Raw genomic sequence first — 20,979 nt, 5'->3', positions numbered from 1 at the left:
AATTGAAAAGCAAGAGGAGCTTCTGCTAACCTGCCCTTGGAGCACAGTTAACTGCACTTTTAGGTAAACTTAACCTACTTCAACACTTAATGCTTCTTGATATCTGACTTGCTTCTAGTAGAGAAAGAAAGTTCATATGGGCAGCAATGTCTGGGTTATGAAAGCTACAATTTCTACTGAAATAATGCTATCTGCAACTGGTTCTTCCATTAGTGAATCTGTGTCAGAAATTTCCATGAAGGTTGCAGAGTATTTCTTCCTGTTTGTGATTCTTAACACACAAATCTCTGCAAAAGATAAGGGAGGTAAAACCAGTGCTTATATTTAAAATAGATTTTTTTTTTCTTGAGTAGGATACAGAAAGAGGAAATCAACTTTCAGACAGCAGGTTGACTTAAAAGCAGAAATCAACACATCCATAATGTGTAACACCAGTAGTACTATCTATGTGTCTGAAGCATACCGGGTAGCGTAAAAGGCAATAGAGGAAAGTTAGCTAAGGCATTAGATGTGCCATTTCTTACATACAGTGAGGTGTGGATGAAGTACTCTGTTTTCTTTGCAGCACTAGGATCTGGAGTGTAGCCCTAGTTAGAGAAGCATTGCAGAAGGGCATTGTTAAGCGTATATTCTTATTTTAGAATACGTGCCGCCTTTTCTGATTTAGCTAAGGTGATTTCTAAAGCTAACTTAAAAGGGGTTTCTTGTTCCAAGGAAGCGTCTACATAGACAAGCCTTAGCTCCTGAACAAACCTACTTTCTGTGCAAATGACTTTAAGATCAGGACTTTAATCTATAGCAGTAAGATTAATCATGATTCATAATTAAACACTGGTGGAGGAAATGCTTACTGCTCATTGACAGATCATGCTGTTTCCATTTCGCTGCTGCCTCTGTATGTTGCTGACGTGTCTAAAACAAGAGGATTACATTTAAACTTTGTAGTAAAATAGTTAAGCAACTGCATTTTTATTTGTTGCCTGTGATAAGGCATCAACAATGACAAAAACTTGACTGTTTACTACCTTTGCAATGTTAGTGGAACAACAAACTCCTGTAGGGGTTGAAAAGCCTCATCCAATTCCTGCAGCACTATCTTGACCAAGTTTTGGTGTGGTACTGGTGATTGTTTTTTAAATCAATACAGAACATGAAAGCTCAGCAGTAGGGAGCTGTATCAATACTGGGTCTTACTTATGGCCAGGATTTCTCTTTGTGGAGCTCTGAGATCTCTAGAACATTTTCAAGTGTTGTCCTACAATTAGGAATCTCAGAATATCCCCTGCATGCTAATAAAGTAGTATGGAATACTCCAGGGGAGCAGCAAAATACAGTCAGAGCCAAGGAAACATTAGTCACAGGGCCCATTCTACTTAACCTCTTTAATGGCTAACTTGGAAAAAAACCCAAATGTGTATTCATGTTAATTGGGAGGATGAGTAAAGTTGCAGGAAATTATCTAAAGCAACTGAAACAGCTGAACTAGTCTCCTGTTTATCTGAATCATGATAGCAAATACAAATACAGTCTGATAAAGAGCTGGTATGTGTATTGTACTTTCAGTCCCCAAGGAAGGAAAACTATGAGATGCTTGTTAGACACAGGTGATTATATGTGACATCACCACCAGATGGCTGAAATAAAGCTAACTGAGGAAATCAACCTGTGAAATCTCTATTGTTTCATTCATGGAAATCAGTAAAGCTGCTAGGAAGGAAAGAATAGTAAGATGGAGATTCCCTGAGGCATTAAATATGTTGGTTAACAATTTGGTAAATGGAGGAACAAGAAGTGACAAGATAGTGCTTGAAGAGCAAGCTCTTTATGTTATAATTCCATGACCTTTAGCAACTAACATTTAGCAGCTAATATTGCCTTTAAGAATGCAAAGCCATGTGACTCTGATTTGGTAATTAATGAAGAACTCATAAACAAGAAATTCCTGTAGTCTACTTCACTGCTACAGGCAAACCACTTAGAAACAATTACTCTCCCCTAACTCAAAATGAACTGACCATCAGAAGAATGGATTATTTGGAAGTTTTAATTAAACTCTGCTAAGGGTACTATGACGTCTTTGCTTGTGGTTTAACAGGATGAGTCCTCTGGCAGCTACACCAGCTTGTGGAGTTTCCACCCTTATACCACAGTGCCTTGCTCCTCATACTTGTGCTGATAAAACCATCTGTGAATCAGATCAGGCAATTTTTCATAATTTTAGCATTTTTTTTCTCTCTAAAATAACAAAACAAGCACTCGGGGGTTTTTTTCTGTTTTGATTTGGATCCCTCTGATCCTGTTTACAGCAAAGCTGCTTTATAACTTGCATTACAGCAGATTTTTTTTTTCTCTAGAAAAGGCAGAAGAATCAGAATTTCTAGCTTCCCATTCACTCACCCAGCTTTCCTAAGTCCCCCTTACAATAATTTAATGCAAGTTTCCTCCTCATACCTAGCTACGCACATCATCAAAGTAGTCTCTCTCCTGTAAGAACTGTCATCACTGTCAACACTCACAGGAATAAAAAGAATGCAGAACTCCACCCTGTATACAAATCAGGAGTGTCAGCTTGTGCTTCCGCAAAAAGGCAGAACCTTGCTTCCGTCCTCTGTGACAGCACATCGCTTTCTCAAGTTTACAGTATCACTTCATTAAAAGTGGGACAAACGAACAAACAAGTAGGGAACAGGGAGAACAATTGTACCACAATATTCTAATGCTCACTACTTGCAGGAAGAATACTTCTAGTAATAAAGGATAAGTTTGGTAGTGGTTCTTCAAATCAAATTATATTATTGGTTGTCATCAAATAAAAATATACTTTTAATTATTATGACCTTCAAAAACCTAAAACTTCTTTTAAGTGACATGACCTTTAACTACTTAATATCCATATAATCACAGTAACTTCAGCTATCTGCTGGAACAGACAATAGAGATTTCTTCAGAGCCAATGAAGTGTGTTTGCTAGGAAATGATAATAGGGATTATGTGGGTGGTAGAACTAACAGCAGTATACTGAATGAATCCCATCTGTGATGACTACTTCTGCCTACACAGATTTTTCCTGCAGTATCAGTTGTAGTCTTCATTTCTTGTTTAAACCTGTTGTATTTAGCATGCTTTTGATAACATTAAGAATTGCTGCAATTAAGGGGGAATTCTTTAGGTATGAACTAGAAACCATTGTGAGATATTTCATATGGAATGCTATATAAACATGCAACAACTAAACTGAATACAACCAGAGTATTATGGGAGGAAAAAGGAAGGATTAATAAAATAGATTAGAATGTGAACAGGCATTTGATACAGGACCAAGAATACAGGGAAGGATACCCTTTTTTCAGGGGTCTAACCAAAAGCATTTCCACTTTTATAATTAACTCCATTATTTATCTGGAGGATATATACGCAGCAGTCTCAAGCTACACTTTTTTGCAGCGCTATTATTGACTCTACTCTTGATGCTTCAAGTATACCTTTTAATTTAGTGTACTTTTACAGAAAAATACCCCCGTTTAAATTCTCTTATACCTGACATTACAGTTCTTTCCTTACACTCCTTACATTGTATTCCACATATCCCATACAGCTTGAAAAGAAAATTCTCTTGGTCCCAGTTAGGACCTCAAGACACTTCTTTAAAATAATTAGTAAAAATTTAAATGATGCATTTCTTTCAGTAAGCTAAAAATTGCAGTCATACCAATTTTAACAAAGGATCTGTCTCTTGTTTCAATGAACACTGAGACATAAATACTTCTCAGCATACTTTGATTTAATTAATTCTTTTAGAGTAATGCAACTAGAAAAGGAATCTTGCCAAAAATATTTTTACTTTGCTTTCGAATTATGTATTCTTATTAATCCTAACTATCACACCTCTTTTTAAATTAAGGCTACTAATTTAAACATGTACTCAGGCCTGTCTGGAAGGACAAAAACAGAAGGCAAGAAAAAAATTGTGTAGAACTTTCACATAGCAATTGGAAGAAAAAGAGAAAAGATGCAAGTTACTTTACTTTGTGCTGTAGCTTGTTCATTTATAGAACAGAAATACTGGTTTCGAATTTGAGACGTAAGCAATAGACAAACCTTTAAAATAGCATCTAATCATCCCCAAGCAAGTAGGTTATTATTGTGTGTAGTCCTCCATGATGAACACACTCCTATCCAGTCTTTCAAATCTTCTGAGGTTCAGCTGCATATTATATCTTCTTTGAATAAATCAACCTAAAATAGATTCTAAACACATACCAATCATACATTTTCTACTGTCACTATTTCTAGGGCTTTCCGTGGAATCATTTTTAATAGGGTTCCATCAATGTCCTATAAAATTCATCTCCCTTTACTGTTGACATTCTTGTGTTTATGCAGCTATGAATTGCAGTAAACCTTGTTATGGGATTGCAACAGTAAAAATAAAACTTATTCAGAAATATGTTTCTGGAAGATTACAAACCAAGGCACTTAGAGGGAAAATCAACTTGTCTCATTAATGTTCCCAGGACTAGAACATCATTACTTTACCTGGAAAAGGAATATTTAACAAATGGTTAGAAAAGATGAGCCTTAAGCATTAGTAAGGCACAAACCTAGTATTATTGTTTATAACATGGAAAAAACGTCATTGCAAATGTCTTAGATTACATCTGCTGGTCAGATTATCTGAGTCCAGTTGCCCTTCTATAAAAATGCACTATTAAAAAGGTGTCTGTGACAGAAAAACTCAGATTCACAATAAATTGTATACACACCCATGCTCTGACAATTTTTGGTAATCAAAAAGCCCCCAGAGTTATTACTTACTTAAAGTGGTGTTTATATATGTGTGTGTGTGTGTGTGATGCATATATATAGTGCAGAAATGTTTTCCATAGAGGTGTATCTTAATTCATAACCATATCCTGTTTCACAACTGTAATGGTGTTTTATTTAAACAGATTCCATACTCTCTGTTGTATTTTTGGAGGAAACTTACCTTGTGTATTCCAATCTGTAAAAGCTGTGATGAGTACACACACAAAAAAAGGTAAATAATGTTACTTCCAGTAGTGTATTCTTAATAATATAGTTGTTTAAATACCAAGTATAAACAGATTACTATTTTTTTAAAAAGACACATTTAATTTGGTTTATAATTTCTTTCTCCTACTATAAGTAGTAGTCTGCTCAGAGACATATTTTCTCTCCAAGCCTCCTTTGCACATCACCTTGTCTCAGTAATTGCTGAAAAACACCTTCCCGTATATCCCAGACTTCAGAATCAAGCAGAGGACTTTCCTAATCTCCCCTACCACGCTGCAATCCTCTAAGTTCACCCACTACCAGGTACAACAGCAGGAAGCATGAGCTCCATTACATTACACCCTCTGCATGTTTTTTATTAGATCTACTTACCTCAAGTAAGCTAACCAAAGAAAAAGACTTTTCTAGAAGGCAGCACACATTTCAAATTAGGAATTACTGGTTTTGAACATGGGAATAATACAAATGTAACATGAAAACAAACCTGCATCTGATCCAGCAGTAAACATAAGAAACCAGACTGTTTTCAATTACAGTAAATAAAGTAGTTGCCCATCTTAAACAAGGAAGTGATGGTTAATAGTAAAGTTGAAGATTAGCCACCCACCATTTTTGCAGCATGGGGTAAAAGTTAAGCATGTATCACAGAATTCTGCATTAGGCCTTTAGCTGAGAGAGGAAATATTTGACATCACTTCATACAGAAATTGGTAGAAACACTTCAGTACTTGACTCACCGAGTCATGGCTGAGATACCCGAGAACAATTTTAGAATAGTAACAAATGAAATGGCTGGACTCAAAACATGAGCCATCCTTTTCCCCCTCAAACTTTAGCCAACTCGTATACTCAAAGTGGCATATAAAAAAAAGGGGAGTGAAGAGTGAAGGATTGACTTGTTACTCTCTCCCCTCACTAATTAATGTTTCAACTCATAACCCATCATCTAGCTAGTCACAAATACCTCCACTCATCATGGGCATATTGAATATTTAAGAAAAAAGATTCTTGTAAAGAAACATTTTGACAGCCCAAATGGTTATAAGCTTAAAGGTACAAGCAGAGAGAACATCTCCCAGGACATTTAAGTTTTTGTTTTCTTTACCCCTTTGAATATAGTTAATGGTTTCATCATTATAAACCACAGGGGAGCAGAACAAGATTTTCCATCTGTAAAAATGATGGCATGTGATCTGTCTTATGGAGCTATGTCTTCTGTAGCTATAACATAAAAAATGAACAATACCTATTTGTGTAAGAATTTTATGAGTGTATAGCAACACATTGCCAATGAGGCCACAGCATTCTCCACTAAGTATGCTCTTTTGCATCATGTGTATTGGATTAAGCATACAATTTATGTTATTGTTTAAAGAAATTACATCTCTAATCCACCAAATGCAGGGCTGAAACACATGACATATCAGAGACTCAAATCCCCAGGAAGTGTACACAGCTATGCTATACACAGATCATATGGCTTCACTCCTGCTGTAATTATTATACTCTTTTTCAGAATGATGCACTGAGTGGATTGTGCTATGGAAACTTTAGAACATTAGTCATCTAGTCCAGCACATGTTACTTATAGACTATTACAAGGTAGTGATGAAAAAGTATCTTTCTCCTGTTCACGTGTCTCAAATACTATATACAAAACAGACATCAAAGTGTTTCCTTTAGATTATTATTTATAGTTTATCTCTGAACAGGTTTGGTGGGGTTTAAAATGCATTGGCTGTATATGAATTCAAACATGGCAGCATATGACTATTGTTCAGTATGAATTCCGTATTGTTGCAGCCTTAGGAAGTCAGCTTGATTCTGGAATGAGAGGTTACTTAAGGCCACAGTAACAAATTTAAATACCTTTCCTTTAAATATACACACTTACTTTACACAGTATTTCACTAAAAATTTTAGGCTACCTGCTGAGAAACTCTTCTTGAAATACGTAGTCTTCTTGTATGTATCATCTGTTACATAGCACTGCACCTGCACATTAACTGCCTGGCAAGTTAGGAGTACTTCTGTGACTCAACTTCTAAAATTGCTTACCTACTCACGGCCAGCTCCTCCTGCATTACAGCAAATGCAAAATGTAATTTTTGAAAGGAGAGTTGTATTCTTGTAAAAGTAATCTACTCATTCATTTAGAAACGATACATTAATTTTTTTGTAATACACATACACAAAAACCCCCAACGGTCCTACCCATGCTCACTTTTTAGAGATTTTATTCTGCCAGTTGTGAGGAAATCCATCCTACCTGTAGCCATCCAAAAGTCTGCTCTCTAATCTGACCTAGTCATCCAGGCTCCATGTTAAATCAATACAGAGATAGCCACCTTCAAAGACCAAGAGATTTAGATAGTGGGATGAGTATCTCAGCGTGGAATGAATCGCCTGCAGAACTGCCTCTCTCTCTTCCCTCCCCATCCCAATTTATCTATAGAAGGAGCTTAGATGACTGATTTTGACTACATGCCTAACTTCTAGATTACTGGAGTCGGATAAGATGGATCCCACCCTAAATGTTTGACCTCTGAGACTGTTGCTGGCTATAAATAACTGTTATTTAAAATATACCACATGAAAAGAAAAAGTGTTAAATTAATTAAAAACAAACACTTATTTTCCTGTGACACCTCCAAAGCCTGAAAACATTTTCCTATGCTCCAGAAAAGCATCTCAACAAGTTAATGCAAAACTGAAAAAACTTGGATCTGAGATGGTAGGAAAGCTCACTTACCTACTTTTCTCTATGCGTTAAAAAAAAGTAGGGGAGATTCAGACCTGGTAGTTTTAAAAACTTTAAAAAACATCTACATTTGAAAATCTCGCTAGAAGACACTTAAAAAAAACACAAGTAGGTATTGGAACTTCAGCAGGAGTGGTCCTGAAAATCTCATTAGTCTCCCACCTCTATCTTTGGGAATCTCTGCTTGTCCCAAGAGTAACATTGTGCATGATCAAATAAGAGGCCTACCAATTTATTAACTGCAGTTAATATCCCTTTTTTTCAATAAATCTAGGTTAAATGCAAAACATATTTTGCTAATTTTTCTCTATGTATCCATAAATTTCAAGTATTTTAGCAAAACACTAAAATGATAGTTTATACATTTCAATCAAATTTCAATTTCTAGCTAAAGATGAGCTCAGCACACATCTCAAAACCTAACCATATCATAATTAATAAACTAATTCTTCATTTTTTGATGTTGTAAGTTGAATAAATGTCTGTTAACCTATAGTAGCTTCAATAAGTTATATAGTATTGCTCTGGGTTTTTTAAGAACCAAGAAAGGCGTAAAAGGTACTTGCATAACGTTTCAATACTTATACCAACAAATAAGCACAAACCCTTTCCTTTAGAAAAAGTCTGACAAAATTAGAGCGCCTCTCACAAAGGCAACGTATTTGGAAGCAAATGATTTGGGTTCTGTATCTCTGGCTTTATCTACTTCCACAACCAAATTCTCCTACCTTATCTTCTTAAGCATTCCCCAAATCATGACTGCTTTCACACAACCTCACTTATCTAAGAGAGGCAACCTACTTGTAGATATCACTGGCTCCTTTGGCCAGGCAACATAATTTCTACAAAGTTGGACCAGTCATTTGGTATGGAAATGCATGGGCAATGGGGAAAAAAATTCAACATTATTACAAGTGACTATGTTCCTGCTTACAGTAAACAAAACATTTGTAGTTGTAAGTTGGAATCGGAAGATTTTATAATGGCTGCTCTGTCCCTTGACTGCTAAAAGAGCAGTTCGCCAAAAGATTCTTCTGTGGGAGAGGAGATGTTAATTAATTTACCACACTGCAGGTAGAGTTTTAAGTCTTATGCTTTGTAAATATTGGTTAATTTCTTTTTTCTTTCCTCATTTCTATGGGAAAATGGAGATGGGAAGAGATTAGGCAAGTGGGTTTTTTAAGGGAAGCAGAAATAGGAGTAGGAACAGACTTGCTTATAAAGTGTGTACTCTACCTTTTGAAGACATTTCTTCTTAGTCCACAGTATCCAGTCTGTCCGGTTGCTGCATTGACTGAACCTGCATCTGCCAAAAGCAACGCAAAGTTGACAAACTTTTATACTAGAGGCCATTATTCCAACAGAAGCATTGCACGGAGGAGCACCTTCCTTCCCAGTAGCAATTGTCTACGCCATGTTCTTCCACTTTTCATTTTGTCAGCATTCCTGCTGTTGCAATGGAAAAGCAGTAGTGGGGTAGTTTTTTAGTTTTTCTTATCGATCACTGAAAACAGGAAGAAGTCAGCTATAAAGTATACCTGCAAAGAAATTACAGACTGTCATTTAAGAATCGCTGGCAAAAAAATCTAACCTGGTTAATGAGGAAGAGTGTAACTCCTAAAGAACAAGCGTGACAAAAGGTGCACAATTCCCTTGTTGTTAAAAGTAGAATTTCACCACAAATAATAAGAGGACAAGTAAATTTCTATTCCCTGCTCTTCTTTTGTTCACTAAAGTTCAGTATGAATTTGATGAAGATAAATTCCTTTTCTTTTTTTCCTTAGGATACATACCTATGAGCACATTATAGCCTGTTTCATTTCAGGTCAGCCTAGTCGCAGGGTTAATACTATTATTCTGGGTAGATCTGGGAGTTCTCTATTGGGTCTGAAGTATCATAGTCTTACCTATTTCCAAAGCTGCGTGTGCGAGGTAGAATCACAGTTTACAAGAAACTAAGTGTGATAATAGCGTTATTGTCAGTGAGTAGCACTCTGAATAGTACTTGGAAAATAATTTTAAACTGACAAAGTATTATCTTGTGATGCTAATAGATCTTTTCCGTAGGACCAATTTGTTAAAAGACGCAGAAGGCTTGAGCTATCACAAAGCTGACACCAGAGCCTGCAAATACACTGACAAGGATGCGCAATGAAGTCTTAGGCATGTATATATTAAGATAATTCACACAATTATCTGTTATAGCATCTTAGATTAATAGGTTACATTCAACACACAGCTCATATTTGAGATTAATATGCTATTATCACTTACCCTCAAAAACTTACACAAACAATATCTAAGCTCCTCTCAAAAACTTCCTCAGCTACCATGCTTTCCACTCCTAGCCGAGATCTGTCACAGTCTTCTACAAATAAAGCAACAAAGACTGGAAACCAGCCATTTACAGAAAGAGTTGAGGCGTTGGGTAGGTCCGTGTATTTTGTAGATGAGGATTTAAGACTCACAGCAATATGAAATTTGTCTACATCGCATGTGTTGCAGTACTAACATATGGCGATGTTTTGACTTGTAGTTGAGCCCGACTTCTTCCAAGCTGTTAACTTTCATCTTGCTGTTGTAGCTCTACAGAACGAGACACCCGAAAGCGAAGAAACTAAACCTTAACTCGCAAACACGAGACCAGCTCTCGTAGGAGCCTGACATCAGGGTCCCGGACAAGAACACCTTCTCTTCTGCTCTTCGGGGGAGTTTTGTACATCACACAGGTGTCACGAGCAACGCGCGGGCGAAGGGGCGGTAAAACGAGGGGTGACGCTAGCCATGACGTTATTTCAGCCACAAAGCACAGCCAGGCACTCAGGTGTGTTTCGGCAGACCCACAGAGGCTGTTGGATGGAGCCCGACCTTCCCCACGCACCCGGTGCCGTGGTTCCCAGGCACGGGCTGGCGCCGCCGCGGGCGCGCCCGTCTTCCCGCGGCAGACCACCAACCCCCCCCGGCCCCGCTCCCACCCGCCGTGCCCCCGCACGCCCGGCGGGTCGCAGCCCCGCTCCTCCGCCCCCCAGCGCCCAGCTACAGCGGCCGCCCTCCCGCGCAGCAGCGGAGCGGAGCCGCCCCGCCGCCCACCCGCTTCCCGCATTCCGGGGACAGAAAGCGCCTCGGGCCGCTGCCCCTTCCTCCACCGCCCAGGGGCCCGTGGGGCAGTCTGCCCCGGGCAGCCCGCCCGGAGCAGGCAGCGCCCGCCGGGGGCCCGGGCCGGGGGGGGGGGGGGGGGGGGGGAAGGAGGGCGGCACAGCACCGCGGGGAGGAGGAAGAGGAGACCGAGCCCGGAGCGGGGCCGCGGGAAGAACCGGCGGGACAGGGCCCACGCGAAACACAGAGCCTGGCGGGTGGGGGGGGGGGTGGTGGTGGTGGTGTGGTGCGTCACGTCACGGCGGGTCTGCGAGGGAAACCAGCCCCGGCGAGAGGAGGACGCGGGTCCCGGCCCCGCAGCGGCGCCCGCCGTCACGTGCGGCACCGGAGCGCGCGCCCGCGCGGTGCCCGCGCCCCGCCCCGCGCGGGCCGTGCGCGCGCCTCCCGCCACCGCCCCGCCCCCGGCTCTTCCCGCCTCGGCCAATGAGGAGGCGTCGGCGGTTAACCCCTGGCTGGGCGGCGCGGCGCGGGCGGAGCGGAGCAGGAAGCGCCGAGGGAAGGAGGCAGGGAGGCCGCCGCCGCGCTGAGGAGGAGCGGGGGGGTTGGGAGCCCGGCCGCCGCCGCCGCCTTCGCCTCTTCCTTCCGCCCGCTGTAGGGAGCGAGGCGCGCGGGAGGCACCTGTCACAGCCGCCAGGGCGAGCGCGGCGTCCTCCGCGGTGAGAGGCGGCGGCGGCAGGAGAGGCCCGGGCACGGCGCGGCGGCAGCCTCGGCGGGGCTGGCTGGGGGACGGCTGCGGAGATGATGCCGGTGAGTGGGAAGGGGTTGAGTTCGCGTCGCCGCCTCCCCGGCCTGGCGCCGCTCTGCCGGGCGGTGGGACGCCGTGCCTTTTCCTGCGGGGCCGGTGGCGGCGGCGGCGGCGGATGGAGCGCGCGCCGCCGCCGTCATCCCCGCCTGTGCCCCGGCCAGCCGGGGCAGAGGGCGACGGTGCTGCGGAGACGCCGTCGGTCTCCCCGCCGGGGGTGGGGCCGCCGGTCACCGTCGTCCCTGGCTTCTGGGGGGGGGACGGGACGACGGACACGACCTACTCCCCCTCCTCCCCTCAGCGCGGGGCTGCCGCCCCCCTCGCCGGCCGAGCTGCTCTCGGCGTTGCACCGGCCGTGACAGGTCGAGGGCCGCGTCCCCCCCTCCCCCGGCTCTGCCCTCGCGTCTGCCTGACGGGGCTCCTTCCCCGCCCCCCCCCCGGCGCCCTCCTGAGCCCGCGGCAGTTTCGGCTGGGGGCAGCGGGGAGCGCGGGTTTCGCCGTCCGGGTATCGGCCGGCGGGACGATCGGCTGCTGGCCGCCGAGGCCCGATGTGAGGCGCGGGTGGGTTTTCTGTGTTTGCGTGAGTGGGTATGCGGGGGGTGGGGTGGGGGTGTGTATGTTTGTTTGTTTTGGTTTTGCCCTTCCCCGTACCGATTCTTCGCCGCCCGGGTGCGGGGAAGGGTTAAGCAGTCCCGGGGCAGGCGGCTCCGGCCCTTGGGCCGGTTGTCAGGAGAGTGCAGGCGGCAGCTTCATTTCAGCCTCGCCGCCTCTGAGGGAAGGGTGGTCTCCCTCCTGGGTTTCTGCCGCCGCTTCTGTGAAACCGTCGCTTGTTTATCGAAGATAAAACCTTTCATTTTCCCGCAAACAACCTTGATTGTCTTCTGTGACAGAATCTCCGTTTCCTTCCCCTCTCTTTCCCTCCCCCTTTCGCTGTGGCTGATGCAGTGGTCAGAAGAGAGTTGTTCTTGATGACTGTTCGCTTTATGACAGGATCCTCTTGAGACTTGAGTAATGAACAATTACAGTATTTTTGCTGATTTCTTTCAAACTGTTTGATCTCAAGTGTGGGTTTATGAGATGCTCCCTTATATGGGGTATCTCCCATGTTTTCTCTAATTCCAGTAGAAATGAGCTTTTTATTTACAGTTCCTCTGCAGCGTTTGCAACCAAAGCACTGCAGCAGAATGCTTCTCAGTGAGACCATTACAGACATCTTTTACAAAATTTCATTGTTCTAACTTTTTTTAGTGACTGAGAGGAGGAAATAAATAGCTCAAACTAGATATAAAATTTCAGACTGAAGAGTGCAGGTACTGTTTAGAAAACAGGTATTATAACAGGCTTTTTAATATGACATGCTTTTTAACTTCCAACTGCTAGGTATCAAAATATTCTATCGATACTGTCTAAGAATTGGAGTGCACTAGGCGGGCTGGAAACCAGCAACAGAGTTCATTGAGTTACAGGCTTGTTCCATAAATGTATGGATGTTAGCTTGTAAAAACAAAAACAAGGTGACTGTCAGCTTTTTTCAGCTCCCATCACAACTTGGGTTATGCTTTACATACATAAAATTCTTACTGAAAACCTAGCAGGCTAAGTCAGAACAAATGTATTTGCTTCCCATTACTAACCTGTGTGTGTGGGTTTCAGGCTAATGTCATAACTTCAGTAGTGCAGTGATTGACTTTTATAACAAGGGTTTTTTTTTTACCTACTTGAGTGTTTCTGCCAGTGTCTCATGTTACCTTAATGGTTGTTTAAGTGTAGCAGTTGTTTGTGCTTATTGGAAGGTGTTATAAAATTCAGACTTCTTAAGTTTTTGAAACACTCTTCAAAGCATTTTTAATACTGATGGCTGAATTTTAATAAAAACAAATCACCTTGCTACAATGATAGTAATGTTGCAGATTAAAGCTTATTGAGTCTGAATCCTAAAATAATAAATATTTTACTTTTCTGAAGAGCTTTTAGATGCTGTTATGGACAGTCTATCATAAGGTAGTCAGGAATATGTATATTTAAATGGACACTGTGACAGTGCCTTAAGTCTTCCTGTTTCTCATCCCAGCAATTTTATTTATGGACTGCAAGGATGAAAAAAACAACCCCATTTACTGGAATAATCAACATACAATATCAAAATAATGTGAACATATGGCTGTAGAACTGGACCAAATGTTTTGGGTTTTTATACTTGAGATTTTGTATTCTGAAAAGGGAAAAGCTAGAGATGTAAATTGTTATATGATGGAATTCCTTGAATTCATATTCACAGAAGCTTTTTTCCTCCCTGATCCTGGTGTGGTTTATGGGTTTTGTTTGTTTGGTTGTTTTGTTTTAATAATTAGCAAAAGTATATAATAGCAAGAGAAGAGACTTTAATACTACTAGACTTGAACTGCTGTAACAAGTGGGTATCACTACAGTTTTGTGTCAAGAAATTAAAATGAAACGTTATCAAACTTTTCCAGTTTCTTATGACTTGCATTTATCAGATTTGAAGTAATTGATTGAGGCCGTTTTTGGATTGGTAATTTTTTTACATTCTGTACAACCATTTTTAAGATTGAAGTCGCATCTGAAGCACAGAAAATGGAATTATCTGTTTTATTCCTTTCCTGTGTTTTGTCAATTCTGCCCTACCCCTCCCACCCCCCTTCCTTGGGGAACGGGGTTACTTCTGAGAAGTTTTCATCAGTTACGATATCATTTGTGACCAGGACACCACCCTTTCTGTTCTTTAGCATCCTTTCCATGTAAGTTCATATTGTTTATTCTACTTTCTTTTTGAAAAATATAAAAATAACTACATTCTTGGTCCTGAACACAATTGGGCTTCAAGAAGTAATAATGACGTGGACTGCACTTTTCTCACCCGTTGTTTTTTGCTTTGCTGACAAGGCACGTCCATCATAACGTCTTTCTTTGCCTTCAGGACATGGCTATGTGTATGATGAGCTTATGATGCTACACTGAATATCACCTCTACTAAGGAACTTACTAAAAAAGTTGCTATAAGTATGCCTTGAATATAGGGTTGGGGTTTTTTTTCACTGAAAAAAAAAGTTTAGTATTTATTGCATTATTAGAATAAAACGTGCAAACCCAGAGCTATGTGATATCCTTTCAAACAGGAAATATTTTGGGTTAAAACAGCCACGGTTTTATTTTGTTTGCAAAAATGTTGTGGATGTAGCTCCTCTTTCAGCCACATAATCGATAACCTGTTTGGAGGAGCCTAATTATTTTTTGTTTGGTGTTTTTTTTTTTATTCTGCCACAGTAGGATTTTTTTGTGGGACTTTAGACTTTGTTTTTGGAAGAGTGTTGGAAATTCTTCCTTAAAGAATGCAGTTAATGCTTTTTCTTCTTGGATGGTAGTTCCAAAACGGTCTCTGCTGACAAGTATTAGCCGTCTTCCTTGGACACTAGAGTGCAGACAAGAAAAAGCCACTTAGGAGGAGCACTGTTTTCCTGCTTGCAATGAGATACAGTGGAAGAAGGAACTGCTACAGCTGCACTTCCTTATTTTTTACCTAAATTTTGGGTATCATTCTTTTACAGCATCTGTGAGGTAACGTATCATGCCAAAGGCATAGAACTATGTAGGGTCTGTACACTTCAATAAAGTGATAAGAGAGGCGGTGGTGGATGCTGTGTAAGAAATTGTGATGAACTGAATCTCTTAAGAGGAATAGTTTGTATTGCATATTCCCCTAGTACCTATTGCTGCAGAGCTTTCTTTTGCCTTTAATGTAATTGGGAGAAATGAGCATCAGTGAGGTTGCAGCCAGCATTCACATTTTTGAATGCATCTAGGAGGAACCTTGTGGGACTTTGTGTGAGGCTTAGGCCAAAGACTTGTTGGGCACTATCAGGTGGATGTGTTTGGTTTTTAAATAGAAGTGAGAGTAAAAAGTTTGGAGAGTGTTTAGTGATTATTTTTTTTTAAATTTTTTTTTTCTAGTTAATTTTGTGTGACACTGCAACTCGTCTCCAAAGATGACCATGACTGATGCATATTTTATGTTATACTAGACAATATACAAGTGGGTCTTGAGTATTACAGTGTGCATTAATATCTTAATTGCTACATATGTTCCTGACCTATGAAGACAGATAACATGACGGATAAAACACAAACCAAAGATGGGTATCTGTAGTAGTTATTTTTTAATTAAGCTATCTTCCAGGTGAATTAAGAAAAAGGTTTTTTTGTTGGGGTTTTTTGTTGTTTGGTGGTGTTCTTTTTTTTTAAAATGAGTACACACTTGTCAGGTATTCAGTCTAAAACCTTTCCCAAAAAGTCCAAGCGAACATTGCTTATTCATAATCTAAACCCAAAATATTTTGAAATCACTGTACACTGTTCTCTTCCTTTAGGAAGGTCCCTACTAATACAATTCTATGTTGTGAAAGTCTAAAGGAAGATGTGTCATTTTAATACACTTAAATTAATATTAGGAATTTCCAGTGACGTTGAGATAAAATATATTGCAATTCTGAGCTATATAGTTACCAGCAAAACTGATATCATCCTTGTTTGCTGAATAAATCTGAACTGACTGTAGAGAATAATTTGCAAGTTTATCAGCCATTATTAATGAAGTTATTTATTGCAACAAAGCTTAAAGGCCATTTCGTGGCTTTTTGGATCATGTCACTGTGGTTTTTAGGATGACAGAATATGTCCTATTCTGTGGTAGAAATAAGTTCATCAGGTTCACCATGTCAGTGAAACTATTTATAGGCTATTCTAATTGAATATTTAAATATATTTAATAGATACATGTGGATTCTAATGCAACATATGAGAAAATTTTAAGGGAAAGGATACTCTTTATTAGTTTCTCTTCATATATTAACATAGATGAGATTGTTGCCCATTGCAGACTTCAGAGAGAATAGGTATTTATTTGACAACAAAATTCTGTTCCACCAGATCAAGTTATATTAATCTAATAAATCCAAGTTTGATGTGAAATATATTATATAAAAAACCCTGGCTTATTTTATTTATATTGAGATCTCATATAGCTGTGGAACAGCCCCTGTTATGCTAAGAGTTGTCCATACATAGAAGACAGTGCCTTTTTTGAAGAATTTGCAGTCTAATGCTTGGGTTTAAAATCAAAGTTCACATTTATTATCTTTTTAAACATTCAGGGTATTTAGTTGTAATTTTTTTTTGTCCTTACAAGCTGGAGGCATCTTCAAAAATAAAAAATAATTGTTGAGAATGGAGGTTTGAAGAAGTAAACAAATTATTGCCTAATTGGGGGGGGGGGGAGGTGCCTTGCTCCCTTTCCATCATGACTCACTGTTGGAATTTACAAGTCTTACGTGTTTGTCTAAATTAAAAGCTTAGTATTACCATACATTAATTACTAGCACAGGATAGCTCAAAATACTTTAACTGAATATGCTAGCCTGGGATATGGAAGATTCATTCTTAGGCTTGTGTCAGACCCCATTAAAGTGAGATTTTTAAATATTTTTTTTTCTTAAATTGGAATACGATACTAGGTGATTTCAAATATCTATAAAATCTTCCTTCACTTATGAACAGTTTTTCCATCAATCTTGAATCTGGTGTCTCACTGATTCTTAAATTATAAGATTTTTAAGTAAATAAATATTATAAAATATTAACATTTAAGGTTGGTATATTTTTCTGGTAGTTTGGAAATATGTCACTAGAATTAATTAAACTTGGAAGCCCATAATAATCTTTAATGTATTAGGCAATATATCTGTGGAACGTACTCAATGTTTTGAGCTTTTGAAAGCAATTTTTTTACGACAGACAATAATAGAATAATACAGTGCAATAATAGACACCATCTTTCAGAAGTAGATTTGTGTGTCAAAAGCAACAATGCTATCAGGAGGAAAAAGCATAAATTCTATAGTAACTCAAAGGACAAACAAGAATATGAACTGCTTAGTGGAGGAAAAGAATTATTTTGAACATCAATTTTCAGTCACTTTACCTACATTTTAGGTCACTATTTGTTTTCTTAAATCTTGCTTAGAAGCAACTACATGTAATCTTGCTTGTATCGGAGAGTGCAGGTTTATCATTGTGGTGCAGTAGGATGTTGGAGGAACTGAATTCCTTTCAGGGCTGAGGTTTCACAATAGGGATGAGCTGGGTTAACCATTTCCTGTGGCTGGTGGAAGAGGCTCCGTTTCCTCTTCCTTGCTGCTCATTCCCACCATTTGCTTTGAATGGACTGCACTGCTTGTCTCAGTATACTGATCCAATACTGTCACTAACAATGTAAGAAATAGTTGTATCCAATGAATGCTGAAGAGGTATATGTGCATGCACATATATGTGTGTGTGTGTGTATATATATGTATTTTGCCAGACTAGAGCGTTAGGTCAGCTTACATTGTGACTATTGTATTGTCTATGTTGACAGATCTCTGCTTGGCTGAGAACTGTAATGGAGAAGGGCATAGGGAAGTGGAATCTCTCCCTTTCAGTATTTTTGTTTATTCAGTCTAGTTTATTGTAGAGGTGTACCCCAGGTCACAGATTTTGAATTTTGTTCCCTGGCTATTCAGCAGATGAGTAGAACAGTGAAATGAAACTGAAGATCTCTGCAGTGCACTAATGTTGTTACTTCAGAGATAAGTTATAGTTTCACCAGTTTTCACATCTTTATTGGGTATCCAGTAACACTTTACATTTTCCCTGAAACAGAAGAAAGGAAGGGATACTGTTTTTTTGGTAAAATTTATAGTCTTTGAGGAAATCTTGAGATACAAATATAAAGTTGGGACCAAAAAAAAAGGCAAAATGATGAAGCTTGGGTGGCAGTTGCTAATCTGCCATAGTTTTTTTCCCCCTCTTTGCAATATTTCATTCCTTCTGATTTCTGCCCATTATTTCCTTATCCTCTAAGATTCATAATTTAGCCTAGTTCTTCAGTAGTGGAAGTACAATTAAGATTTTTTTAGTTTCCAATTCATTGCTTTGCTTAGCCGCAGAATTCTATTTATGTGTGAGGAGACTTTAGTTAGAAAACTATTTTATTTAAGGAATTCCAACTCCAGCAGGAAGCAATCTAATCTAAACTTGCGTATGTTGCAGACACTGTATTTAACCTATGTATCCTTACGTCTACTGTGACAAAAGGATTTCAGCTTTCACATGACTAAACTATTGTTTGTAAATTGAGAATGGGGGAAACTGAGGCTTCAGTTTTGTGTAGGTGAACCTGATGTAACTGCAGGGGCTGCTGTAGCCCTGCCTCCCTGCTGCCCTCTCTCTTGTATTGGCTCTGGTATTTATCTGATTTTGTGCTGAGCTGTTTCAGGATGCGAACTCAGCAGGAAGTTGCTTGTTGCTTGCCATTTTTATTTTTTTTTTTTTTCCTCAGGATACTTTTCTGCCAGCTGAGCACACTGAAACCAACTTAGTGCAGGGTCAGATAAGCACTGGAACCAGCACAAGAAAGGGCAGTATGTAGATTGCAGGAAGGATGTAATCAGTTTTATCAGTTTAGGTTGTTAGGATTTTTCAGCCTGAAACAACTCTGTGGTGGTGAATGAATATGGTGAGATATATCTAGATGATTTTGGTATGTAATCCATGTCCCAAGTGGCAAAGAAGAGTAACTTCCCTGCTCTCTGAAATCAAAACAAGAAAACAGTACAGTGCCCAAGGTCTCTACCAGGCTGATCTAGGAGAATTTCTCTAATCCCAAATCCCATGGGTTGGCCCCATGCACATAAGCATATTTCATTGACTAGCATCTGTATTAATTCTGTGTTCTACTCTCCTGTGAGCCAAATTTTGACACTTCAAGACCAGCAAACCTTGCTCTTCTAAAAACCAGAATGTATCTGTCCAGACCTGCTAAGGTGAATAGCTGAGAATTGTTGAGAGTTATATTATTAGATGAAAAAAGCACTAGACAGGGCTGCGTTATTAATATGTGGAGAATACTATTGCCTGCATTGCTCTCTGATGTTTAAAGGAAAAGAAATAGGCCGGTTTGAGACTAGCAAAGTTTACCATAGCCATTAAGCACAGGCTTACCTGCATATAAATATTTTTTTTTTTAATTTCTCAAAGAAGCTGGGTTAAGTGATAGTTTAAAAATAACAGCTATAGTTTAAGTTGAGGAGACATACTTTGAATGCATGTTTGCATGAGAAAATCCTTTTCTAATCCTGTTTCCTAATGCAATTTGTCTAATTTATGATTCAAGACAGTGCTGCACCTGTTGGCATTCTTACTTCTGTTCTGAAGGTGATACTTTCAACATACTTACAGTACTTTCAAAATAGTTCAACCTCTTCTTTCCTACCTCCTCCTCCACCCATGCTTACTACTTTAAAAAAAAACAAAACAGGCTTCAGAAAGTGTATCTGGCTATCTTGTAAAATCTTAACCAGTGTGTTGGTCAAAACCTGACCTGAATCTATCCCATCTAGCCAAAGATAGGGGTTTTCAAATTACTTAAATTCAAAATGTTGTCATAATATGTCTTTAGTTACTAATGTCTCAATCACTTCATTTGAAAAGATATAGAATAAGGAGAGGATATTTGTGCATTGTTATGGTATAACTGATGTCCATAAAATGGTTGTCAGGCTGTTAGCATTTTGCAGAGAGAAGAATGTGATAGCCAGAGCATATACTGTGTGATGATGTGGGCAGCATAAGAAACTAGTATCTCCAATAAGTTTAAACAGTTCAGCTAGAGATTACTTGCCTGAATCTGTAAGTTACCCACTGACAGCTTAGCTAACTTATTATTTGGGCATCTGAGAAAGTACTAGCGTCTATGAACTGACAGCCATTTCATACAAATCCTATAAGATAATTTTTATAGTACATGGCTATGTTAGATACTTAGCTTAGTCAAATACATGCTTAGAAATAGTCAAACAGGGTTCTTAGTGTTATTGCTGTTCAGATACATTGACAGAGAAGTGGTTAGATTTTCCTCCTGTGTATTTAAAAACAGGAAGTTCTTGGAATTGAAATTTTGGATGATTCTGCAGGCTAACAAATGGGTTAATTGCTATTCAGGCTCCAAACAGTTGGACTGTATGTGCACTTTGGGAGATTATTGAATTCTTGAAACAGTGTCTTATAAAAATAAACTGTGAAACTCATCTCTGCGTGCAGCTTCATCTCTGCATGCAGCTCTGAATGTCTCAGCGTGCTTGATGCTTAATTTCCTTATGGACTGCTTTATTGTCCCAAATGATCTAAATTTCAGAAAATCTTAGCTGTGGGTCTGAATCATGTACTTCTGGTA

The 20,979-nt window shown here is 39.9% G+C and overlaps 1 protein-coding gene across 5 annotated transcripts in view; it reads left to right on the top strand.

Moving 5' to 3' along the window:
• Positions 1-11,434: 11,434 nt before the first annotated feature.
• The window catches only part of PPP1R13B (protein phosphatase 1 regulatory subunit 13B), a 72,274-nt gene continuing 62,729 nt past the window's right edge, over positions 11,435-20,979 (top strand). For 2 of the 5 annotated variants that reach the window (XM_049828368.1, XM_049828373.1), the window contains exon 1: positions 11,436-11,698. In XM_049828368.1, coding sequence (XP_049684325.1) covers positions 11,690-11,698 — 9 coding nt within the window. In that variant the 5' untranslated portion in view covers positions 11,436-11,689. Of the gene's footprint in view, positions 11,699-12,222; positions 12,255-20,979 lie in introns of those variants that run through there. The other 3 variants (XM_049828370.1, XM_049828372.1, XM_049828369.1) reach the window with 3 other exon arrangements.

The sequence above is a fragment of the Accipiter gentilis genome, chromosome 25 (assembly GCF_929443795.1).
Source record: "Accipiter gentilis chromosome 25, bAccGen1.1, whole genome shotgun sequence".
Taxonomy (NCBI): Eukaryota; Metazoa; Chordata; class Aves; order Accipitriformes; family Accipitridae; genus Astur; species Astur gentilis.
This window is presented reverse-complemented; position numbering and strand designations above follow the sequence as displayed.